The 27,803-nt window shown below is 34.9% G+C and overlaps 1 protein-coding gene across 8 annotated transcripts in view; it reads right to left on the minus strand.

The window, feature by feature from the left end:
* LOC133530728 (latrophilin Cirl-like) overlaps nt 1–27,803 on the minus strand; it is a 474,969-nt gene that overhangs the window by 325,564 nt on the left and 121,602 nt on the right. For 7 of the 8 annotated variants that reach the window (XR_009801369.1, XR_009801368.1, XM_061868758.1 and 4 more), the window contains exon 1: nt 17,039–17,094. The exons of the other annotated variant lie outside the window; for it this stretch is intronic. Coding sequence is in view for 5 of the 7 variants with exons in the window: in XM_061868758.1 (XP_061724742.1) it covers nt 17,039–17,079 (41 nt within the window). In the remaining 2 variants the exon portion in view is untranslated. Of the gene's footprint in view, nt 1–17,038; nt 17,095–27,803 lie in introns of those variants that run through there. 8 annotated transcript variants of the gene reach the window in all.

Here is a 27,803-nt window from a genome sequence, read left to right on the forward strand (position 1 = left end):
AAATTCAAAAACACATAAATTAACCTGGCTCTTACTAGGCTAAAACCATTTATTACGTAAACACTATACTTTTCGGCATTAGAAAAAAGGCAAACAATCTTGGCGTGCGTTTTTATTGAAAAACGCTTTTTAAAAATTAGTAACTTTTACATAAAAAAGAAAAAGAATGTAAATGATCGTATATGACTTATAATTGTTACAGCAATTAAATAATAATTGTTACATATTTGCAGTAACTTATTTTTTTAAAGTGTTTAAAACAGCTATTAAGCTTGATAACGTTCCTAACTTCCATCTATCTCTTTCTAACAAACATAACAGCAATATAACAGAAAGAGGTACAACAATGTCAAACTCTCCCGAAGGGTGTCACTATACCTACTTAATAAACGTCATCTGAATTATTCATATAAGAGGATAGATCGCAATAACTTGAGTTTTCCAGGCGAATGTGGACTTTATAGCGTTACATTAAAGGTGACGGTGGAAGAGTATTTAGAAGGTTTTTAGTTACAATGTCTTAGACGTTGTGATTTGGAAATCAAAGGAGTTAATCTGCAATGGAAGATTTGGTGCGGGTTTCCATTATCGTGATTTGGTTGACAACCGGCATGCTCGAGCCAAGAAAGACGAGCGTAATTTTGTGAGTCGGCAAACTACTTATTTTGTGTTACCGTGTTAACCAAACCCGCCAGACTGATGGCAGTGCAGCGAGCAGGAGGGCGTACTTCAGAGTTACAAATTGCCGATTACCGTCTTGAAGCCCTAGGTGCCGCTGGAAAGACAAAGTGCAAAAAGACCTTAGCGAAATTGACTAGACAGAAACGGTTTTGGACAAAGAAGCATGGCGGTCTTTGGTATCTGAGGAAAGTAAGAAAGTAAGCCTGAAACCGAATCGCCGCAGCAGAAATTGAGCAAGCGAAATTATGCGACTCACAACTAAAAAAAATACGCTCCTTTGCTTCACCCTAAGAGCTAAATATTTTTCGAAGATTTAACAAAGCTCTATCTCTTTTAAAAGTCGGTTAAAATGGTATCCTTTGTCACGAGAATCATAGCAAATTTTTTATTTAATTTTTTAGACTAGCGAAATCTCTTTTTTATTGAGTGGGGTGAAAATTAAATATTTTTTTTCCTTTAACATAAAATTGACTCTACGCGCCAAATCTGGGCAGAATACGTTTTCCATTTTCGTCACAAATCCCGAGTACTTATATACATACTTATGTACATAGGAAACATCCATAACTAAGACATAAAGGGATTTACCAGGATTCGAACCCGGGACCTCTTGCTTCGTAGGCAGGATCACTATAGACGAGGCTAGGAGGCCGTCAAAATTATATCTGTCATCCGTCATCAAAACGAAACTATGGAAACGCGCCCTGAACGGTAACTATTGACTCTACGCGCCAAATCTGGGCGGAATACATTTTCCCTTTTCGTCACAAAACCCGAGTAAAGTAAAGGAGGCTTTATTAAGTTTTTGTTAACATTCAGAGCCAGGTACGGTTTCAGGTTATTTAAATGAAATGTGTATCCACCTCTATTATTATTCAAGTTGGTATCTTCATGGAGTATTTACTTACGTCTTCTATTTGGGAGAAAAATATTCCATCCAAGCTAAATTTGAACTGAGTTAAGAAAAGCAAAGTGATGCAGTGTTATTATAAACGTATTTTCAGGGAAGTTTGATATTAATTATGACATATCCACATTTTGTCATTGAAAATGCTATGCAGAGTTAACTTGGTCTGGCTCTGTATTGGTGTAATATAAGACACTTTTTTTAATAGCAAAATTTATATACTTAAGGGATTTTAATGTACTTTTAAAAGGACAATAAATATTTTTTTATATTTCAATTATTATTGTTATTCAAATAAGTATCTTCGTGGAGTATTTTATTTTCGAATACAATTAGGAAATTCGTTTACAAAAGTACAAATTAAGGTAAAATTGCTGTAAAGATAAAACAACTCCTTTTTATTTCACTGCCCTCAATTCCGAAATAAGGAAAAAATACCAATTAAAATCCCAGAAAATAACGAGCAAGTAATCAATCCGTTAATCCAAATTTAAAAATCAGCGATACGTTTAACTCGATTATTCTTAAATATAAAAAAGGGAAAATAATTGGCGAAACTTTGAATGCTCATTTTAAGAACAAAAGGGTCTCTAATAGAAGGGTGATTCTTAAAGAAATATTATTAAATGGAATCGATTGTCTGCAGAAGTAAAGACAAAGGGGTTGGTTATGATTCTCCATTTTACCTATAAGTTGTTTGGGAAAGGGCTTTGTTCGTTAGCACGTTTTTGTCATCGGCTTTTCGGCGATGTCCTTTTGAAAGGCTTAATTTATGTTTTCAATGTAGATATATCATATATCGTGGTTCCGATGAAAGTATAATCGAACTCTGTTATCGTGTATTTTATTATAAAATTATTAATACTTTATTATTAGGTACTTATACAAAAACTTCGTGTGATATCCTCTTAAAGCCCACGGTCCTACCCATAGTACTAATTAGTTCAATGTAATTTAAACCATTTCCAATTGGAACAAAGTTGCTTTTCTTTTGTTTCGTTCGATTTTAAAACAAAATAAATTCTACCATATTCATTTCAAATTCAACTACCAATTTTTTACGGTGGGCCTTAGAATTAGGATTCAGCCAGTAGAAGGAGTTGTGAAGATAGTTTTGATTTGACGTTCATAGCCAGCTTTAACTTTACTAACATTATAAACCTAAAACAGTTCTTAAAGCTGAAATTGCCAAAACATCATTGACATGTCCTTACTAAAGAACACAATGAACAAGGCCACCCAATAGTTTGAGTAAAGTTTTTATTTAGCTTGCAATGTTATTATCTTATTATGTATTAAATATGTTTGGATTAAATCTTGCAAGCTAAATTAGACCCACTTCCCATTATTCGATTGAGCTGAAAATATCGATGCAATATTATGGTACCACCGAGCTGATCTCATGAAGGACACAGGAGGTGGCCATGGGTGGTCGTGTTTGGATTTGTTAGAATTATCTCGATGAGTATAGTTGCCTGTTGAAATTGTAGTCAAGTCAGCGATAAAATCTGGTATCAAAAATAAAATTTATGACAAAAAAAAAATTATAATTGTTATTCACGAGACGTGTAAATAATTGGGACAAAGAGTTTAAAAAAACCACCAACCCGAATCCTAATTAAAGATTAAAATTTCGAAGGGCGGTTTTAAATTCATTATTAAAATTTCGCGGTCCAACGTAATTCGGGATCGCGTCAAATGATTATACAGTGTTTCTGATGCGACAATTTTGGAATGGGGAATAAGTACTTTATAAAGGTCTATAACTACAAACAAAACATCTTTTTTTTATTGCTATACGCTCTAGATATAATTTTAATTTTATTTATTAGGAACTTTCTAGGTATTTTATCACGTCTAATGCCATATCTAAAAGGTAAATTTTAGGATGATAAAGTTTCACCCACAATTTTTATAGGTTAAGGAAGGATTATGCTTCTCTCAGGTGGTGGCTCTAGAATTCTAAATATTTTTTTTCCTTTGTTTAAAACCGCTTTTGTTCTTGAAAACCAAACTTCCCCTTAATTGGTAACGTGACTCCTGCAATCGCCCCGGGATATTTTCTAAAGCAACATGTGTTCGTATCTGTAATAGGACATTGTGTATTAAGGACGGTAAACAAGAATTTAGAACGAGTGCGAATCGTAACCCAAAGCCGAAGATTTTATTAACACGAGTTCACACACAATATTCTTTATCACACTTGTGAGGGAAAAAAATATACTTCTGCCTAATTTCGGAGGTACACAGCCCTATTTTAAAATTTTGGATTTACGGACCGCATCACCTAGCAATTGTGGTGAAAAATCTTTTTGTATACTGTACCATTCCCCGCGCTGTTGACTCACAATACGTAAACCTTATTGCAAAGGAATACGGTCTTTTTATCAACTACAATTTAGCGTCCGCCTCCGCTTAAGAGTGATGCTAACGTGTTGAAATCTACCCGTCGATACGTTCGCTGCTTTCCAAATATGTCCTTTATGGTGCCAAATTGGCTGTTATAAAATATTATACAACATCGTGTGACATACATCATGATAGTATTGATAGTAATTTATTATGTTGTCCCTGTCACACGATGTTATACAATAGTCACCTACAATAATTTACGGTATGAATATGTATATAGGTCATAGTCTGAGCAACTTTTACTATGGGATCAACCCCGAAATCACGAAAAAAAATTTACTCTCCTATGCAAAATGTCAAGGTCAGACGGCCAAAATGTATCTTCTTCTCCTTTTCCCATTATTTGGGGTCGGCTCTCCTAGTTACATTTCGCCAGGCTTCTCGGTACTGGGTCATGTCAGGTGGGATTTGGGCTTCTTCTATATCCTTCTTCACTGTTGCCAGCCATGTCAGTCGGCAACATATCCAGCACCTTTCGTGTCATGTGTTCGGGCTCTCGGCGGTTCTTCGGTTATTTTTTCGACAGCCAAAATGTATGAAACAGACAATTTTTATTTCGCGATTTCGGGTTTGGTCCCATAGTAAAAGTTGCTCAGTATGACCTATATTTTCACCCCGTACATTAATGCAGGTGACTGAATAAACACCCTAGCTGTATACCTAACATTTTTTGGCTACCTCGTAAAACCCAAGCCAGATTTTACGCTTTTGAATTTTGGAGCTTTATTTCCAAAATAATTCAAAACACGAATTTAATTTGTGCTCGTACAAGTACACAGGGATTTAAGAGGTTAATAAAAATTGTAAAGGGCGAGTTTTCTACATCCCGTCAAGAATTATTTCCCTTATACATATAAGTTATATCCTCAGTCCCATGAAAGCCGCCTTTTACATTGTTTTAACACGACCTCCTTTGTCCCTAATTCTTTACCCAGAATCTTTTCTAACTTGAGTTATGACGTTAGCCGTAATTACTTTGTACTTTGCTCTTTTAGTTAAATTTTGTTAATATTTTTTATCTTTTAAGGGCTTGAAGTGTTACCGTTGCCGTTTTGGAACTTGAATGGTCGTTTTGCGTTTTGTTTTAACTGTATGAAAAGGGTTTTAGTGCCTGTTCACATATTGGTTGAAATAAGGACCTTTACTACGAAGAATTTCGTACATTGACTCTCCTGTTCCTATCTCTATCTATATTGCTGTCCCGCCTGCCCGGCGGCGGTCAATGCCACTGTGCTAGCGAGACAGCAATATAATTATGCGCGTGTGATAGAGATATCAACAGGCGCGTCAATATACGTACGTACGTAATTTGATTAATAATTAAACTCGTTACAATAATTCCTATTTCATTATTACCTATATAAAATACCTTTTGAATTCGTCAACATTCAATAAACGATCCAAATAAATTGTGTCTAAGCATCGAATCGATTAATTTCATTCGATACAAACTTGACATTCTACAAATCGATTTTAAAATCGACCACGATTATATGACTGTCATCAATATTGTCCAACTTCGTAGCGAATTAATTTAGCTATTCTAATGAGACAAACATTAATCAATTTGGGATACAAATCATTATGTGTCAATGATGGCTTTTTCAATTTCTGTGCTTTTAAGGTTAATTTTACAGCTTATTTTACGACCGGTTTAGTAGATATGGCTTTTTCGTGACATTAATCTTACACATGTCAATAATAATGTATGTATTCGTTTATCGCACATTAAAGGCTACACACATTTATTTTCAAGATGAATACTTAGATGACTTATGAATGAGTCAATATTTAAGTGTTCATCGCATTCAAATAAATAAACAAAAATATTTTCTTATTTGTTATGACTCATAATTGAGAAAGATTTTTGTTCATTTATTTGGATGCGCCGTGCTGAATTTTTAAAGAAATACATAATAATTGATGTTAAACTTCAAGATCTAGAACAATGAACAAATATAAGATAAGCGTCAGCCTTCTGAGGCAAAGTTTGTTTTTAACCCTCGTGCCTTGAAACCCTCGCAACGCTCAAGATTCCACTTCTCAAACCACTCGCTATGCTCGTGGTTCAATTTTCGAATCTTTCGCTTGCTCGGGTTAGCACGAGCGGCTAAACAGCAAATTTGCCCCCTTTAAACCAAATAACTAAAGCTCAATGTATATTTTACGTCAATGATGAATGGCAGGGTAAACTTTTTCTTCCAAACTATTGTAGTTGGTTTTCAAGCTACTGAATAAAAATATTTTATTTTTTTATTTAAATAAACATAAGTCTCTTCAAAACCTTTTCCAGGTTTAAAATACAATTTTTATAAATAGATACCAAATAGGTTATTATAAGTCTTGAAAACATGCAATGTCCCAATGTCCTTCCTGTAGGACATTTTGAAAGAACCTTCCATTACAATGTAGATAACTTTTAATTATTAACAAAAACCGCAAACTTCAAGATAAAGCTGAGGGCACACCGCGCGTAAATATATTATTCGAACTTAAACCCGTCTTCGTAGGAAACTTCATTAAATATTGCAGATTTATGCTAAACGTTACTGTGGTCCCTTTTTTATTGCCGCAACTCAAATTATCTCTTGTAACTTGACTTTAGTTATCGTCGAATTTTAATTTTATTGTGATAAATCTTTGAGTTTTAAATCTTTTTTGTTGTTGTAACGTGGTTTAAGAATTTATAAGGAGTTTGCCAAGCGCCTAAGTGTAAGGCCTGAGTGGACGCTCGAGTTGGGCGTGCAGCAGGGCGGAGCGTGCGGCGTGCATGTTAAACAAAAGCAAACGTATGTGCGTACGTGCTTAGTGCACGCTGCTCACATCACTTGTGAGCACGACGCCACGCTGCACGCCCCGCCGAACGCTCCGCTTCGAGCGTCCACTCAGACCTTACACTTATAGACACAATGGGTGACCGGATGGCTGGAGCATACGAGTATATCGCACAACGCATTGGCCGTTCAGCGCGGCAACGCCACCAGGCTTCTGGGGCCAATTTTCTATTTGTAGGCTTTTATTTTTGAGGTAGGTTTAGTTTAATTAGTTTAGTTCTTAGTGTAATATATTTTAACCTGGTTTTCCTACTCTCTTTATAAGATATGACAAAAGCGAAATGCACCTATAACACATCTTGTTTTATAAGACTACGATACGAGGGATATCTTTCGTTTTTTACAAGCTCTTAATAACTTGTTCTGTTAGTCAGAGTGGGTCAAATCTGCGACGCTAAATTTGAACCACTTCCCATTTTCCGATTGAGTAGAAATTTTGCATACATAGGTATGTAAGTCGGATGAATTGATCTGATGATGGAGACAGGAGGTGATTTTATTTTTCTTTGTACTGTATATGCTTGTGCCGCACACTGGAGTTCCGCCTTTAGACATGATATGTCACTTCCATACTCCTAATAATTTGTCCCTAACTTTAGAAGTTGACACAACGGTTTTTATTTAGCTAACGATATACCCGGACCATTTCCGGATACGGAATCCTGGGGTTCCAAAGGTACGGCCCCTTCCGGCGCCCGAAGCGCCAGCGACGCCCCCTGGCGTTGAATAAAGGACATAAAGAATTACGATTTATTGGTGCTAATGTAAGAGAAACTTTATTTAGAACAATTATGGGCATTAGATTGGGGGTTTTCGTGAGAAATCTCTATAAGGAAGATGTTTTTAACGCGTTTTAAAGTAAAGTTAATCCATAAAGAAGTAACACCCGTATTCAAGTTAAGGTTTGATGTATAGAGGAAAATTCTGCCTAATAAAAAAAAACTTATGTTAACGGCACCAATCATGGGACATTTAAGAGAAAATTTGGAGTATTTTTGATATTTCACCGAGATCTGTAAAATTTTTATCACTTTATGCTTTAAAAGTTGAATGTCCAATTCGTCCTTTATGTATTCTCTGTATTTAATGAAAGCTACTGCAATTGGTTTCAATATTATTAACCATTTAAAACTATAGTTTTTTGCTCCAGTCAAGGGAATTATGGCGCCATTAATTTTCTAACTAACAAAAATCTATGAAAAATTAAACTAACCATAAACAAGAGCCAAAGAGCTACTTACTCTTTGCTCTTGTTTATGGTAAAATGTTGCTGGTAATTAAAAATTGAAGGTAAATACTTGTTTTACAGGATTTTTCTATACCATCTCATTACTGGTGCCTGTACCATTATAGGGGTGTTTACTATATGTGATTACAAGTTATGGTTCCATTTTAAAGTTAGGTGACTAATTTTTATGTCAAATACTTCACCGTATGTATAAAAGTATCCTTTCAATTTATGCTATCTATATTTCAGTTCAGTAATCTACCAATTTATTTATCCTTCCAATTGCTAGTACATAAAAAAACTAAAACTCACCAACCAAACAACCAACCAAAGAAATAAAATCACAGACTATAAACACAAAGACTTTTCCTACCGTAGATTGCAATATCTATGAATAAAAATTCCCTGACTGCACAAGATATCGAATAAAAAAGGAAAGTAATAGCGAGTAATTCCAGGATAACCCCCTATAGCTATATCGGCGAATTTAATATTGAAACGAGGGGAGATATTATGAAAGCGTTCAAAATTCGTAAATTGTTCGCGATTCCAGGTATGATTTTGGATTGTAGGGATAAATTTATGTGTGCAATGCAATATGCTCTTGAGGAATTAATAATACCTTTTATATTATTATTTTGTTAAAAAGTCTCATGTTTTGTGAAACAGGCAAAATATCTATAGATAAAGATAGTTTATTATTCAAGTAGGCATATTACAATGCGCTTATTATTATTATTAATTCTTTATTTCAGATAAAATTTATCCGTAAATTGTTAGTGTGGCTTATGGCTACGTTAGTAACTTAACTACATACTACATTACTTATTTATCACTAATTGCACCCAAAATTTTATGAAGGGACAATCCACCCTGTCAGCTATGACCTTGAGTATGCTGTTATGGCTTATGAACGTCAAATAAAGCTACACCGGCTCTAATCCTAAACCTCTGACCCGAGAAGATTTAAATACCCCCTCAATCTCACACATTATCTTCAAATATCATAAGCAAAAAATGTTTTAGTAACAATAAATTTATAAACTCGCACTTAACACTAATCTATGTGTAAATTGGGACATAACGCAATTTCAGAATGTTTTTAACCACCTTTATACAATTTTCCTATCAATAGAAATGCAACTCTGTTCCAATTTTAAATTTATTCTCACAAACAATTAGTACATTATTGCAGAGGCCGGGAAAGGGCAATAGGTGGATGAGTTTCGACAAAGAAGACGAATCCACGTATTGCTGTTCCTGCCGAGGCACATATAGTGCTTTTCTCCAAACATGCGAGGAAATCAGGTAAAATAAACATAATTTAAGCATCAACCACCACTCAAATCGAACCTTCATATGATAAACGTCAAAAATAATCTCCCTCTTTAATTATTTTTTTTAAAGTTAAAGGCACAACTATTCAGCCATTCAGTACCATTAAATATTCGCTCATTCTATATAATTGTACAATATAAGCTGTCTTTGCACGCATGACATCCTTAAAAAAAAGTTATTATATAGCCTTTGATTTTATTAAGCGGTATTCGCACGATCATACACGACGGTCTTATCTATCATAAAGCTTGAAATGATACTGATCGGGTCACCGCGTCGTGTAGACGCAGCCCGCGGCCATATTAATTGGCTGTTTGAGTTTTTCTTAGTCGATACATGTTTTTATAAAGTAAAAAACAATACAGTAATAATTTCCCGTCCGCTAAAACACGACAATAATGGTATGATTTTTTTTTATTTGAGTTTTACCATAACGAAGAACTTCCCGTACTAGTTTTGCTACAATAAGGTGCACATTTCCGAGCATATTGGAGAAAAAGAAATTAGACGATATTATGGAAATTTGTATACAAGGTGACTCGTTTCAATCTCTAAAGTTATATATATGAAATCGCGCGACAGGTTTCTCTATCACACATTAATTAAAATGGCTTTGTCGGTACATAATACCAGCAACTAATTATCGAAATTGAAATCCGATGCAGTACGTAACTCATTAGCTAATGTATCACACAGTTAAATATTCGTGTACCTTGTTGCGACGAGATAAGGATTAGTATTGGTCAGGTAATTTTTGCTAGATTTACGCTTATGATTGAAACAGTGGGAAACTTGGGTGGTCAGATGTAAGGACAGTCAGCAGCCGAAGTTTCTACCACAACTGTAATATTAAGAGAATAACAGCGTATGTTGCGTGTTGAAACAAGAGTGTTTAAATACTTTTGCAGACTGTATTGGACTGTTCTGTGAAAATTAATTACGTTCTATAGCTTTATTTCATAGGATGTTTAAATTATTAGTAAGCATCGGAGTTTTTATCGCATGGTAAGACTAACAGGGAGCTATGGAGTCGACATTAGCAATAAAATTCAAATCATATTCATATGTGTTTTTAATTTTATAACCAAGAACTAGAACTTAGACGAGTTATATACTATACATTAATTTTGTCTTTGAATACATAAATATTACAAATAAGAATAATTACTATTTTTTGTATTGATTATATTACGAAATTTCATTAAAAAAAAATGTATATTAAAAGAGGTAAAAATAATATGAATGTAAATTAATCAATACATAAAAATGGTCATTATTTTTTATTTGTAATATTTATGTTCTGAAAGACAAAATTAAAGGATCGTTTACAAACACTTTTGTCCCTGTAAAATTAAAATCACTAATTACACAAGTAAATGAGTATGAGTATGAATATGAGTTGAATTATAACCAAGAACTAGAACTTAGACGAGTTATATACTATACATTAATTAAATTAATGTATAGTATATAACTATTGACTAGACAAAATTTTTGTCTTTGAATACATAAATATTACAAATAAGAATAATTACTATTTTTTGCATTGATTATATTACGAAATTTCATTAAAAAAAATATGTATATTAAAAGAGGTAAAAATAATATGAATGTAAATTAATCAATACATAAAAATGGTCATTATTTTTTATTTGTAATATTTATGTTCTGAAAGACAAAATTAAAGGATCGTTTACAAACACTCTTGTCCTTGTAAAATTAAATAAGTTAGTTAATAAAAATCACTAATTAAATAAGTGACTGAGTATGAGTATGAATATGAGTAGAATTTTATTGCTAATGTCGACTCAAAAATTTTAACTCAATTCCAGAAAATTTCAAATTTCTCCCTTTACATTTATTTAAGACAGCTTTATCAATGGCTCAAGGAACAAATGTTTTATTCAACAAGTGACCTCTTCGACAGGAACACATAATATATGTTACGAGCTTACGAGTACGTATACTTTAAGTCTTACGTACTTAGTCTAGTTTTAAGATTAGGTACTTTGCATGCTATTGTGTAGCAAAATATGTTTTTGTACTGGAATTTTTACTTACCACCACCATTGTACCATATTTTATGCGAATAAAGGACTTTTACTTTACTTACATAGCTCGCTATTAGTCTTACTATGCGATAAAAACTCCGATGCCTAATTGTAAGAAAGCAACATAGATTCTGACATTTACGACAGCAATGTCACGCTGCATGCTGGCGACTGCACCTTACTATGACTCGTCCACCGTAGACACCTAGATGAACTAGATCTATTCCATGATTGTACCTAATATTTTCCTTAATAAATAAACAGTTGTTTATCTAAGTCTCGGAGCAGTATACCGGTGATTAAGGAGACTGCTCCATGATATACGGTCGCGTGGAGGTGAATCTTACAAATGAATCGCTCATTTTGCACTGACACAGAGCTGCGAAGAACGTGCAGCAAATAAGCTATATATAAGTATGTATTAATAGCCTACTTAGTGTCCCACTGCTCGGAAAGACCTCTGTCTTCCGACACTCATCATGGTTTCGTAAATGTTTCCACCAGTCCCTGCAAAATGCGTCGAGGTCGGCACGCCATTTTTTTTATCTGCTTCTGCCCCGTCTAACCTGCGGTATCCATTCGGTAACGAATAGTGTTAATTCCTCAGTAGTCAATTTTTTATTATTATTATACGGTAAGCTCAAGAAGCAAGAAGGCTTGTGTTGTGGGTACTCAGACAACGATATATATATACAATAAATATATAATAAAGACAATGTATATATATATAATAAAGACATCCATGACTCAGGAACAAATATCTGTGCTCATCACACAAATAAAAGCCCTTACCGGGATCGAACCCAGGACCATCGGCTTCACAGACAGGGTCACCTACTAGGCCAGACCGGTTGTTAAATGGGCCTGTCGGTATTTTAATATGCTCGACGCATAATTCGTCATTCTCTCAAGCAGTGTGTCTTCAGTCAGTATATTAGATCATTTATAATAAAGGCTTGCGCACGATTGAGCTTAAAGCAGATTACTGTGACAGATCACCGATTTATATTCGGCCATATTGTTTTTCATCATGCCAGAGACAAATTAATAATAGACTCTCAATTTCCTACATTGCGTTCTTCGCTCCTGTTATACATAGATGTCGCTACTTAGCAAAGCAGCATGTATGTCGTTTGATCTGCATTGAAAACTAATAAACTTTAACGAAATAATTTTCGAATAGTTGTTGTTTAATAATACAAATGAAATTATATTTCCTTACAGCCTAATACTATTGTCTCATATATGTATGTATTGTGTATGTACTCGACGCTGAACGTGACGAGATGAATCAGAACACCTGTGGCCGTACTTTACAATTATGTCGGAGGGGTGCTTGCTGAAATAGGTACAGCGATTCATAATGGATCATAAAGTGGACTGCACTGCAAGTGCAGCATTAGTGCACTTGTGCAGGTTACATTACAACGTAATGCCAAAACGTCGTTCAAAACGTATAAAACGGTGATATTAGTATCACGTCATCTATACCTATATCTATGTGCAATAGCCGTTAGGAAGATTGATAGTCCTTGTTTTTCTCTAGTCTCTAATCCTACGTAGGTGTGACGCTTAGTGCAGTTCGTTGTAAGTTTCAATAGTTTTCAAATGCTTTTTGTACTCGTAACTATTCGATTTTGTGTATTAAGATTAATAGTTCTAGCTGACGAATTTCCATTTCCTTTATTGTTTTGTTACTCCCACTATCTGAATATTAAATTTAATGTTACTATTAAAAAATTTAAGTACTATTTAACAACTGGTACAGTCGTCATCAAATATATTCGAGCTGCTAAGGTGCTCACAAATAGAGGCGTGTTCACATATTTGTAAGCACCTTGGCCGCTCCGATATATATGAGTGCAACTGGTACAATAGGCTAGTTTCCAAGTCATATATTTCCGAACCGTACATTTGAAAAAAAAAAATACCTTTTGCCAATCACAGTTCAAGGATAAAACAAATGCGCGGTTTAGTCTTTTGCCGAATCTAAAAAAAAACATAAACATATATTTTATGCGCTCAAAAATATTACTATTCCTTCATCAGCCAAAATGAGTCAGAGCCAGAGGATCAGTCAGTCAAATGAACATTTATATGTTATATATTTTTTTTAAATTATGGCCTGGATGCTAGTCCTTTAAGCCAAGTGAGATAAAAATGCTAGGGAATTCTTGAATGAGAATCACAGTGAAAAACTTCAGCCTTTTTCTTGTACTAATCAGACTTCCAATTTCAAAATGCAACAGTACCGTACCAACTGAACTTCAAAGATATCTTCACAAATTTGCACCTTACCCCATCGTGATAAGGCGAAAAATGTATACATAATTTTGACGGCAAATCTTTCTCCGTAGTGAATATCAAAAAATTCTTCACAGATTTGCATCTTACCCTACTGTAATAAAGTCGAGAAACGTGTACATATTTTTGAGAGCAGGACGTACAAAAACGCAACCGAAGCGTACATCGGCTGAGATTAAACGCACATTCTGCAATATTTTCTACAAAAGGATATCTTGATCCCGTACAATGGGGGGACGGGGGGACGTTTTGTTTGTATTTTTTATTTAATTAAATACAGTTTGTTTTTTTATTCTACGTCGGCGGCAAACAAGAATATGACCCGCCTGATGGTAAGGAGTCACCTTAACCTATGTACGCCTGCAATTCCGAAGGAGTTACATGCGCCTTGCCGACCCTAACACTCCGCACCCTCGTTAAGTTCTGGCAACCTTACTCACCGGCGGGAACACAACACTATAATATGAGTAGGGTCTAGTGTTATTTGGCTGCGGTTTTCTGCAAGGAGGAGGTACTTCCCCAGTTGGGCTCTGCTCTAGATCTGGAATTACATCCGCTGTGCTGTGCCCTACCACACAAAGCGAGATGACATTCACAATGCCCTCTTTTGGGTGCTAAACAAATTAGTTGCCAATATTTTTCCAGCTCGGTTCCTGGAGCATATTTAACTATGAAACATTATAGGTTTTATGATTTTATTTGGAGAAAATTGGAAATTAAATTTGATACGCAAAACACCCTGTTAATATGATAATTAAATGAGACCTCATTGAACAAATTCTAGAACCTCTTTTACCAATCAGATGACATATTGATTACATAAGACAAACAATTGTTGACAATGCACAAAGTGTAAATATCTTGTTATTTGATGATAATGATAATAAATGAATAATTATTTATTTATTTTGTTCGGTAAATGAAAATAAAATAAAAAAATTAATTAAACGTTATCTTAATTTCTATTTAAAGTTAATTGGTTTAATGTAAAGTAAGTACCATCTCTTAATGGCTCCTCTACACGATGGCCCAGCGTAGGCCAGTCCATGGGACGCATTTATGCGTTAGAGGGAGCAAGTGATATTGCTATCTCATTCCACCGCATAGCTGCGTCCCTTAGACTGGCCTACGCTGGGCTATCGTGTAGAGGAGCCCTAAAATATCGCTAGCTAATTTTACACCTTATATATAAAGAGGCACTTACGCGTCTCTTACGCTTACGCTCCGTGTGCTGAGGGCCTATACTATCATAATTCATTGTTAAAGAAAAGTTCAGTTTGAAAGTCGCACGCAACCATTCAACTGCAATTGTGTAAATACCTGATTATTCTATCAAATGAAATATCCTAAACGCAATACAACGAACTTACCACCACAATGCCCCAGTAGGGATAACAAAATATCATGTCAACAAAAAAGAAATCAATTTGGCAAAAAAAATACTTAAAGATTTCTATAGCGAGACGGATTCGCACACTGGTAAATGTTTGTGTGTGTGTGTTTGTGTACCTACAGCCTATCCGGGCCTATTGACGTAGTTCTGTCAAGCGTGCATCGCGGCAGGGTTGGCGCTTTGCTAAGAAATACAACGTGCTCACGAGGAGCCCGATTTTAAAAACGCATTTCTGAGGCCAAATGGAAGAAAAATAACGAATTATGGTTAAAATAAAAATATGACTGCTAATCCGCGAAAACATAACGTGCTATTCAATCGGTGGCAACCCGTTATACTTGCGTATTTTTACATGCAATTAATGTTCCCACCCTCCCACCGCAAAATAAATACGCAAATTAATATAAAATACCACCACCAAAAGTTCTAAACTCGACACGTGTTTTGCCTCTCTACGAAGCATCCACAGGAGGTGTGCCGTCCGACAACAACAACAAATTAGTTCTCAAATAAGTTAAGATTATTTGCAAAAAAAAAAATTTTTTTGATTTTATATCTGTGCATAAAATAGTACATTACGATACAAGTGCGAAAAATAGGAAATTCGAAACGAGTGGCGATAAATTAAAAAACGACCGAAGGGAGTGTTTTAAATCGACACGAGTTGCGAATTACCTATTCGCACATGTATCGTACAACGTTTTACAGTACATATGGCCCTTTAAATGTTCGACACAGTAACGTAATATGCTACTTCTCGCACTAGTGCTATAAAGTAGCCCCATATGTACTGTAAAGAAAATATTATTAGTAAACCTATGAATTGGTACTTTGTTTTCGTAAAACCAAGTGTTTACTACGTGTTACATGTCACTTATGCTTTTTGATATGTATCAATAAGGATATTTAGAGTAGGGCCCCATAGTGGCAGCATCGTCATCAAAAAGGCCTTTTTCACAATTATTTTGTTAAGTTTATGGGACATTTTAGTCTTTAAATACTCGTATGATCTGGAATATATTGTTAAAATTTACAACTAGTAGTAGTAATCACTTAATTGTACACAACACAGATTTAAAGCTTGACCAGAAATATATGATCACGCGCCATATTGCGAAATTAAGCATTATTGCTAAGAGAGTTATGGGCATTGTGAATGTCATCTCGCTTTGTGTGGTAGGGCACAGCCAGTAGATGTCATTCCAGATCTAGAGCAGAGCCCAACTGGGGAAGTACCTCCACCTTACAGAAAACAGCAGCCAAATAACACTAGACCCTACTCATAGTGTTGTGTTCCTGCCGGTGAGTAAGGTTGCCAGAGCTCAACGAGGGGGGGCGGGTTTAGGGTCGGCAACGCGCATGTAACTCCTCTGGAGTTGCAGGCGTACATAGGCTACGGAGACTGCTTACCATCAGGCGGGCCGTATGCTTGTTTGCCACCGACGTAGTATAAAAAAAATTTGCATTGGAACTAAATTTTTCATACCAAACTGAACTGTCACCTATACATGAGAATAACAACGCCCTCTTGACAATGATCATATATTTCTGGTCGGGCTCTACATACATTTTACAGAAATTTTAAAGGCGATACACAATAATTCCAGATCGAGTGCCAACCCTAAGTTGCAATCTGAGCGACTAAGCGGGAGCCCCGAGACGGCCGTATTTAAGCGCACTACGTACAAACATACAAACATACTGCTAATACATAAAAATATGTTCTGTAATCTCTACTACGACAACGTTTAGGGTGCATTGAGTGCTTTTTTATATTACGTCGGTGGCAAACAAGCATAAGGGCCGCCTGATGATAAGCAGTGTCCGTAGCCTATGTACGCCTGCAACTCCAAAGGACCCTAAACATATGCAATTAAATTTAGATCTTACGTGGTCTTAAGTCGTGTCCTGAAGAATGATTGAAAGTACATAATTAAGTACCTGGAACAAGAAAATACGTAATTAATGAAATATACATGAATTATTTTTATACCAAAAAAATACACACGAAAAAGCAAAAGCCGCTTAGAAACAGCGACAACCCAGGTTCGATCCCCGGACGCGTATTTTGTATTTTTTGCACTTGAGTTTCATATTTTTGATTAATAAGCGAGTTTCACACTCGCTCGCTCGACCTAAGCGTACCAGTTTCAGCTTGTAAATATGGCTGAGATACACGTCATACTCGTGAACGGGTGCTGTTTGTGGAGGCCGGTCTGTTTAAGCTTACACGGGGTACAGGTTATGTTAAAGTATGTAACTTTACTTTTGAGTGACATTAACGTGAGACACTTCATTCGGTTCTTGTCTGTTTTAATTTTTTTGTCTTTTAATTATTTATATAAGAATTCAAGCCTTGGCGACCCTCTACATCTCTAAGGATAATTTAATATATATTTTTATATTTTATCTCTGACACTTAGAGACTTATACATCTCTAAAGAATTTTAGTATTTTATGGTTTTATTTTTTTTATCATAGTTTTTTTTGTGTAATTTGACATTTAGAGACAGTATACATCTCTAATAAAGTATTTATTATTTCATAGATTCGATATTTGTAATTGTTTTTTTTTTTTTTTTAATTTATTGTTTGTAAAAATGGACATGTAAAAGTGCCCCTGTGGCCTATTTGCTGAATAAATGTTTGATATTTGATATTTGATATAAAAAAAAGTTTCTTATGTTTAGTTATTCTCCCTGCCTGTAAGTTGCATTTCTAAACTGATTTGTGAAATTTTGTGAGCAGATTCTATAATTATTATTTTGTCGCTAAGTTTCTTTTTGTATTTGTTAATCAATAATATAATACGTTTTTCAATAATAATATATTTCGTTCCAACCGAGTGTTTCACGACACTTACGCATTTTTTAATGAAGACATAAGTTCTGCAACTGCAACTCAGCCGTGCAGCTACAGCATTTTTATCACATGTCACTAAGCCGGCACTTTCGCGCTTACATTATTACTTGTTACATGAACGTGACAGGCATGGTGACAAATGACAAAGAGCCGACCATCTTAGCCCTACAGTAGGGCTCGGTTCTTTATCATTTGTCACCATGTCTGTCACGTTCAGACAAGTATGTAAGTGCGAAAGTGACGGGCATAGTGACATGTGATAAAAATGGAACCATGATGCCACTGCAGGTCAGTCAAATATGTCGCTATAAATACAAGTGTATATCGTGTACATGGAAAGTGAGTAGGTTGGAGAAATCAGCAGGAAGACGGTAACAAGGCGGCCATTACTGTCCTTTGTTGATGCCTACTACTTCCTGCTAGTTAGAGAATTGGGCTGGAAAGGATTTTCTTTTTCTTGTACGCTTCAAAATCAAGGCTTAATTTGACTGTATTTATACAGTGGGCTTGAGTATACAGTCAGCGTAAAATACTTTGTAGCAACCAAAGTAGCCAAATAGTTCGGTACACCATATATTTAGTATGGTTTACCGAACTATTTGGCCACTTTGACTGCTACAAAGTATTTGACGCTGACTGTACATAATTTTTTTTAAATCGAATCCAATGCTTGATGGAGTAAAGAAATGTACATAAGGATAAATTTAACTGCCGAAAAGCGATTACTTTACACATCTCTTCAATTCCTAATTTTCTAACACTAATTCCTACTATCCCTACTACCACTTATCTATACTACTTCTATACTAATAATATTATAATATATCTGTCTGTCTGTTTCTTACTTTTTCGCGCTACCTTCCCATTTAAAGGCGTGACTCAAGTCATTCTCAAGTTTTTAAGTCATAAAATTATTGAGTGACGCTAATGTTGAACATTATTTATCGAACTTTAATACAGTTCAAAAGGACGTAAGGTACATTTACTATTTGATGAAGATACGGCTTTTTAAGTAAGCATACCTTTCCCCTAAAATCACCTGAAGGGTAACGACACTGCAATAGGGAGGTGATTGCAAATGTTATCGATAATTGTTAGTTCAAAATATCGACAGTGGTTCGAAAGTACCGGTAGGAAAAAGTTCAGTAAAACGTATTGTAATTAAATGTTCTAAATTAACTTGATTCAACAGAGATATTGCTTAGTTATTAAAGATTGTAAACGAAATTAGCTCAAAATGGGAATTAACTTAAGATTAAAATAACTTTAACAACTGCAATCGCAATTAAATTTAAATAAGCGTTGAGCACTACTCTTAATTACTTTTTCTTTTCAAGTTCTTCATAGATAATTCAAGAAAGGTCGAAAAAGCTTCATTTGCATTACATAATTTCGCCATTTCTTAATTTAAGCTTATCTTTGCTAAGTTTTAATTAGGTATATAAAGAAAAAAATTGTCTGATGCAACTAGATGACTGATAATTGTAAAAATGCCAACGACCCAAGGAATAAAATGTCATTAAGCGGTTATTACACTGATACGGATCCGAACTCCGCTCCGGTGTGTGAGCGAGCCAGCACTATGCATGTATGTATAGAGCGATATCTTCGAGCTCGCACTCCGGAACCAAGGTACGATCCGCTAATTATTTCTATCGATATCGATAGAGATAATTACCTGTACATCCTTAGTATGCAACATTATTGGCGTAAATGATTTCCGGCGAGATCTAGCACGCAGATTGTTATTATAGCTATATTATTTGTTGCACCACATAAACGTAAGGGTGTCGTACGTAACAAGGGGGTTTTACGAGCGACGCGATACTGAAATATTGCACAGTTATAGGCACTTACGTCTTTTTATTAACAAAATGGCGACGGAAATTATACGAAGTTACTTTTTAAGTTTAAAATCTCGTTTCCAATACAATGAGGACGTATCTGCCAGGGAATTTCTTAAGGTACGTCATTTGTAATATAAGGCGCTTTGTAATGTAGGGCTAGACTAGAAGTCGTAAGTCACAATAACTTCATAATCAGACATAGAAGTTTTTGTGGCAAAAACGAGTGCTTGAGAAAATGAAACATCGACAAATAATAACATCGATAAGTCAGTCATAGATTAATACTTAAAAGATCTAAGTTCTACTTGCTGTGATTTACCAGGAAATTTCAAGATATGCAAATCAATTACAAATCCGACCATAATTTTTCAGTGTCAAAAAAATAGAAAACTACCAATGGGTGTATCAAAGAAGATATCGAACATGTTGTGTATTTTACGGTAGCTATATTTTTATATAATGTTAAAAATATCTATAACGCTAAGGTAACATCGATAATATACATGTCGATATTTGATTTTGTCAATCACTTTATTTTGCCACAAAAACTTCTATGTCTGTTCATAATAGATACGTCTTTTTATGTGATGTAGATGTAGAAAGTTCTTTACAGTACATATGGGGCTACTTTATAGCACTAGTGCGAGAAGTAGCATATTATGTTACTGTGTCGAACATTTAAAGGGCCATATGTACTGTAAAACGTTGTACGATACATGTGCGAATAGGTAATTCGCAACTCGTGTCGATTTAAAACACTCCCTTCGGTCGTGTTTTAATTTATCGCCACTCGTTTCGAATTTCCTATTTTTCGCACTTGTATCGTAATGTACTATTTTAACATTAAAATTAGATGATCTTAAAATGTATATAAAGAATAATCGAAAGATTAAAATCACCGTGTATAAATAACACGAAATAGGTCATTTAGGTACGAATTATTTCCGTAGTCAACGTAGGTGGTAGCTTCCTTTAAGATATTATTAAATTTTTTCCCTATTTTTGATACTAATACCAATTAATTCGTTCTTAAAGTAGGCATTCCTCCAACCCTTTGGATTAACGATTTATCTGTAAATACCGTTTTTTTAATAAGACCATAAAAGGATTAATTAAAACGTTTGCTAACAAAATAAGATAACATTCTAACTTAATAAAAAGCAAAATCCCAACTTGGGATTTTAGTTACATTTTTATATCTAGTTGAAACTAGACACTATCAAACAGGGCATCGTTGAAACTAAAACATATTGCTTGCATACAAAAACATATACAAAAAAATGTGAACATCTTATTTTTCACGTCCGTACGGCAGTACTACGAGTAAAGACAGTATGACTTTATGAAATTCGGATGGAGTTACGTCTTTTTGTGTCTGTTGTTAAGTATTTCCACCAATTTCAAAATATGTCCCAGTATATACAAAAAACTGTAAATACCGTATTTTTCACGTTGGTACTTCCGTCGTAAAAACAGTAAGCCATTATGAAATTCTCATGGAGTTACGTCTTTTTTGTCTGTGTTGTTTAGTAGTTTCCCGGCCCTCCTATGTAATAGTTTAGCTAAGCCGGCTAAACTATTTCTTTTTAATTTAAAAGAAAACCTTAAAGTACATACAAAACAAGGCAGCCTTTAGGCTATGCAGAGAGATTGTGGGAGGTGTTACTTCAACAGCAACAAAAAAACAAGCTATTCAGTATATTCATCATCATCATCTATATGCTCTCCATTGCGGGGCACTGGTCTAATCTCATGATACAAGGGGGGTTTAGGCTACAGTTCCCACGCGGATTGAGGACTTCACAAATACTTATCTTTGAATTTATTCATAGATGTACGTAGGTTTCGTAACAAAAAAATTGTTTAAAAGATGAAACGTACAAACGTGAAGGTATATTTCTACGATACTATTTATAATCCTTTCGTATATAAAACGAATCAGTAGGTACTATAGTAAGTTCTTTTCATGATTTAAAAAACACACATACGCCGTTGCAACACAGTGTAGGTAGACAACTAAAACTATGCTACTATGTATAGTTAAACTAAAAAGTAACTTGACTATAAAAAAAAACATTATGGACATGGGAAATTCGCAGCTTTGACGCTTCTGGACTATTCCCACATCTAAATAACCAGTTTAAGATTGAACTCCGTTCAGGTGCAGTTGGTATTGACCTTGAGGCCATATTGAAGTCGGTTCCTAAAGCGTTAGCAGTCGGTAAATGGTGACAATAACAGCAATGCACAGGAATGTCAGTCAAAACGCACATAGATTCAATAGGCGTATGTCCTTTCGACGCATCTACTTTTACGTCTTTTTAGAACACTGTTGATCGTCAATACGCATATAGTAACTGACGTATGTCCTTTCCGCCGTCCTAAGCCAAAGAGGCCTATGTCATTATGGAGTTATGGAGATACGTCTTTTTTCCTTAAAGTGGTACTATTGGGTGTAATGGCCGTTACGTCATTTTGCAATAGTGTTGCCAGTCAATCACCGCGTGGTAAAGCGTCGCGTAAATCCGAGAGTGCAATAATTGGCATCCAGCGTTGGGTCTATGGTCAGAGTGGACTTTTTGTTGCCAGACCTAATAATGTGAGTTGTCACGCTGTTGGGTTCGCTCGATTTTCGATTTTAAATCCGGTGCAAGTTTGGAGAAACATTTGATGTTTTAACAATGAGGTAGACTTGACATCTTTTTTCGGAATCTGAGCAAGTAAAAATATAAACCAAAGTACGAGAATAATCGTCTTACTAGGTCACCTATAGAGCTATCTGGGACAAAGCGCTGTGCCACAAGCCTTACATTCTGACAATGTGACAGTTACCTTTTATTACGATTCTTCTCTTCCACTCTTCAGAAATATACTTAAAATTCATATAATCCATACCAAGTTGCGCTTCGATGAGGCGGGTAATTCGAATCCAATCGTACTTTGCAAGCACAGGTTGCCAGACTAATCTCCTCTCCAATACAATAAGGACGTAACTGCCAGGGAATTCCTTATGGAGATACGTCTTTTGTGTAATATGAGCCGCTCGCACGGCTAGAAGGGCGTAAGTGACACGAATTTCCTAACGAGATATAACCTTATAAGTAAGAGAGACTTAGAAGTTTTGACTTGATTGTCGATCGATAGCAATTAGAGGTAGACACGATAATTAGTTTTCCAAACTTATGTGCATATAAGAAGATCAGTTTTCCTGAAATCTACTTGTCTTCATCGTTTTTACTAGTGTAGTTCTGAGCTTTGGTGGTATTTGTCACAGTCTATATAATTTAATGACCTCAAAATGTCTTTCAATAAATGAAAATCATTATTTTCCGCAACTAGTAGATAACTGGCATATACATATTATAAAAATATATTTTATAAGTAAACACTACAAAATCTTTACACACTTTGCATCAAACTTATACGAATTTCCATCAAACTTATACGAATTTACATCAAATCATTTGAATAGTTGAATTACTTCGTTGTTTATAATGAGTTATGCACAAAAATGGCAAAAAAGATTCCTCAAATACAGGCTGAACATTTTTGTTACGATGTATGTGTCACTAGAATAATGAAACTAGGCTAATGACCTTAATGATGAAAAAAATATATACTAACACTACATGTAATGTATTCGGTAGGTAGTGAAATCGATACTACATTAGTGTTAGCGTGTTAATTAGTTTGCCTAACTTACGCGCCTAATTACTAAAATTAATAATGTCTTAATAGACCTAGAAGCCAGACATGTTTGTGTACTTAGCACTTACTGACAGTTATATAAGATTTTCAAATGTGTTATTTTTATTTTATTGGTATTCAGGATAACTAAACATATAAATGCTGACATAAAAGAAGGCCAACGACAGTCATTCGTTAAATTGTAATATGTAACAAAGTAAAAAATCGAAATAGTTGAAAGTTGTAAAGCTAGCCATACACAGTAGGGTATAACTGCGCAATTTAGCCTGTACAGTTCATCTGCTCAGGTTAAAACTGTATAGGAAACAGCACAGTGGAATGCTACACGCTCTATTTTACCTGTGCAGTTGGTAAAACTGCGCAGGCATACCCTAGTGTGTATGGCCGGCTTAAAATATGTAACTGTGATTTGTCGTCTTCTAGAAAAAGCATTTATTTCAGTAGGTAATACTCGTATATGTATCGGGATAGTCGATGCAAAAGAAAAAGAAGAAGAAAGAATAAGAGCACGACTGCCTTAGCAGTGTCAATCTGACATATTCGCGAACGTCTGCGTAACTTACGCAAACTATAAACTATAATGCACTAATCGAGTACGAGCGAGATGCATAGAAATTAAATTACGTACACGCTAGCGAATATGTGAGTGTCAAACTGGTGGTAGCTGTACTGATTACATAAAATTAGAAGGAACTCAAGGGTCGTTACTTCATTACGCAGGATGCACCAAGCCTATTATAGCACACAAGACTACATGAATGATGAAACACCGTGGGATTAAGCGTGATTGTAAATAATGAATTATTTATTATTATGTTAATAATGATGAAATTGATAATTCAATGTATATATTCCGTATTTTTGACATTTAGATTTTATTCTAGAACGTTTCTAGACTAGTATTTTTATACAATTTTAGTGTTTGACGATCCTTTTGTGAAATTCTCATTATTAAGTTCGACATATCTATAACAATTCAATGTTTATTAAGAACAATAATAACTGCATCGATAAATTGCTCTGACATTTAGATTAAGATGATATTTGTAAAATTTTACAATTTAAAAGTGCTTGTTGCTATTTGATTAAATAATATATTGAGTTTAACAAGCCATGATAACGAAAACTTATTTCAATCAAGACTTGTAAAAGTTGTAAGCGCCAATCAAGAGCACCAAACTTCACTACCGTTTTTTTTATTATAACATAGTGTATGTCACTGAAAAAACAAACTCGAAACGGATTCAAAAACAGCCAACCCGATAAAAGTTCGATACAGGTAAATTTTGGACTACTACGTTTTCTGTGAAAAAGCGTTGAAAAACTGTAAAAACTGCCTGAAATTCGTGTAGTGTCACTCGTAAGCTACATGTCAATCGCTGTCAATTTTGGGGGCCTTTGATGTCAGTTTATAGGTACTATTTTCATAAAAGAATGTTGCTAACGTTTGGTACCATCGCCCACACTGTTAACTGTACATCGGTGGACTTTATTACAAAAGGCATAAGGTCCACTTATGGTCACTTACGAGTGTTGCTCTTTGTTGCTGCTCATTTAAACCCGACCAGAAATATATGATCATTGTCAAGAGGGCGCTGTTATTCTAATGTATAGGATGACAGTTCTGTTTAGTACGAAAAATTTAGTTCCAATGAAATTCCGCAATAATGACGCGTGATCATATATTGGTCAGGCTGTACCTACATTTATTTACGATAAACACCATAGAACTTTTCTGCGAAATGCGAGTTACAAACTGAAAGCTTGGGTTTTCATCGTTTGACCAACGACTTGCTGGGTTGAATACCATTTGATTTTTTTTTCAAATGATGCTAGGGAAGGCCTAACTTCAAGTATTAATTTCAATTCAGAAATTGAAATTAGGAGCCAATCGGACTCTGGACACTTTTGCAATGAAACCGGAACAGATATAGATATATGACATAAATTAGTTACATGTACGAAAAGAAAATTACCTGTACAGAATAACGGAACGAACGTCTCTAGCAAAAATGCACAAACGAAAAGAAAAACAAAATATGAACGAGGCTAGAGGCTACGCTTGCCTAATAGCATCTTCAAGTTACACAAGAAGTAGCATAGTCAATAGTTTTCTCGATTTGACCTTACAACTAAGAAGAAAATTTTCAAAACTAAAGAAACTAGAGGAAACCAATGATAGCACAAAAAATATTGTGTCTCTTGAAAAAATGCACAAAACAAAAGAAAAACATAATATGAACGAGGCTAGAGCAGTCTTCATAGTTAGCTGTTTTTCTCGATATATCCATTCCGTTCCCATATTTTTCTATATATACAAACTAGCCGTGTGCTGTCCCAGATTGATACTAATTCTGAAAGTAATAAAACAACCGAAATTGACCAAATTGAAGAGTGCTAACGAACAAAGTTTATAACCATTATAACCTGACCTCTCTCACCCTAAATAGTAAAGCTGATTCATTCTTTCAGGTACATAATCAGAGCTCTAGATAATTTGGGAGTTGTTTAATGAAAAATGCTAGCGGCATGCGCTTGCTTAGTAAATATCGCTTATAAGCTTATTGGGTGAATATTGAATGATGAAAATTAAAAATAAAAAACTAATTGTGTAATAAGATCGTTAAGAGGGAAGAATAGAAAAAAAAAAGAATAGCTTTGCGATCCTAGCGAAAAAACTGTACTTTTATAAAACTCCATTTAGGGAGAAAACGTTTTCCACTAAATTCAATCTTAACAAATCGCTTTGATTTTGATGTCGATCGCTTCAGCATAGTAAAGGTTTTTATAAGTTTCGCTTTGAAAAAAAAAATGTTTTGCAAATTTTGAAAAAAAAAAAAACCTATAAACATAGTATTTTATTGTGTGGGTAATATACTAAAAAAATATGGAGAATAGAAAATATTTACAAGTGGAAAAACGTTTTCTCTTTTTGTATGGTCGATCACGTGGTATACTTCCCCGTTAAGCACGAAAACTTTCGTACAGTCACGTCTGAAAACATCGACACGATCGAAGTGCCAAAAACACGACGTTATGGCCCATATATTAGGGTAGTGTATACATATTTTTGGCACTTTATCCGTATCGATCTTTTCAGACGTGACCGTACCTTGACCCGCCTGTTCTTTATCGTACGCATAATTATAATGCTGTCCCGCCGATGATCGGCGGTCAATGCAACTGTGCGAGCGGGACAACAATAACTATGAAAACGGCGGGTCAATGTACGAAATTTTACACGCTTAGATTCCTTACTTTAGTTAATAGGAAGTAGCTTAGAAAACGTTTATTAAGTCAGTTAATTTATAGATTGAACGCAAGATGGCGCTGTTCCGTAAACGCAATGAGTCTGCAACGCGCTACCGAGATTTTTCTTGAAAATAAGACCTTCGGCTCATACATTTATTTAATTTATGTTATACGAGTGTCAAGTACACTTAAATAATTTAATTTCAGTACCATTTCGTACCTTGTCACAGTGAAACTTAATATGAAATTCGCTAGGGACCTCATACTGTTGTCATTGTGACTAGGTACGAAATGGTCCGGATATTAATTCCTTGACCGTACGATTTAAAACAAAATGGCGTCGATAGCTGTCAGAATTGTGTGTGAGCTGAAAGGTAACATTTGGATGACGTCTGTAGCAGCATTATTGCTGCAGGATTGATAAAGACTTTCTTATTCTGAAACTAGTACTTAGTGTTGTGTTCCTGTCGGTAAGGTTGCCTGAGCTCAACGAGGGTGCGGAGTGTTAGGGTCGGCAACGCGCATATAGCACCTCCTTAGTTGCAGACGTAAATAGGCTACGGAGACTACTTTACATCAGGCGGGCCGTATGCTTGTTTGCCACCGACGTAATATTAAAAAAAAGATGAAAAGCCTGAGCATGAACATTAGGACAAAATATTAAGATATCAAATATCAAACACTTGACTACCTACAATAATATCTCGATTTAAAACAAAGCATTAAGCAAATTAAGCTAAATTTTATATAATGTCTCTTAACAATAGAAAACCCCAGGAAAGTCCTATAAATAACCCGGAGATTTAATTAACGTTTCATTTCCTACGTTTAACTCTTATAATTGAAACAAACAAAAGTTTTTTAACAAGTTGTCCTTTATAAAGGACATTTTTAAAGAAAGGATAAATGAAGGTGTATTAATATGGATAAATATAATTTTGCTTTAGAGTAAGAGTAGGTTACATTAATATATTTTTCTCAAACTT

Source organism: Cydia pomonella, chromosome 23 (genome assembly GCF_033807575.1).
Source record: "Cydia pomonella isolate Wapato2018A chromosome 23, ilCydPomo1, whole genome shotgun sequence".
In the NCBI taxonomy this organism is placed as follows: Eukaryota; Metazoa; Arthropoda; class Insecta; order Lepidoptera; family Tortricidae; genus Cydia; species Cydia pomonella.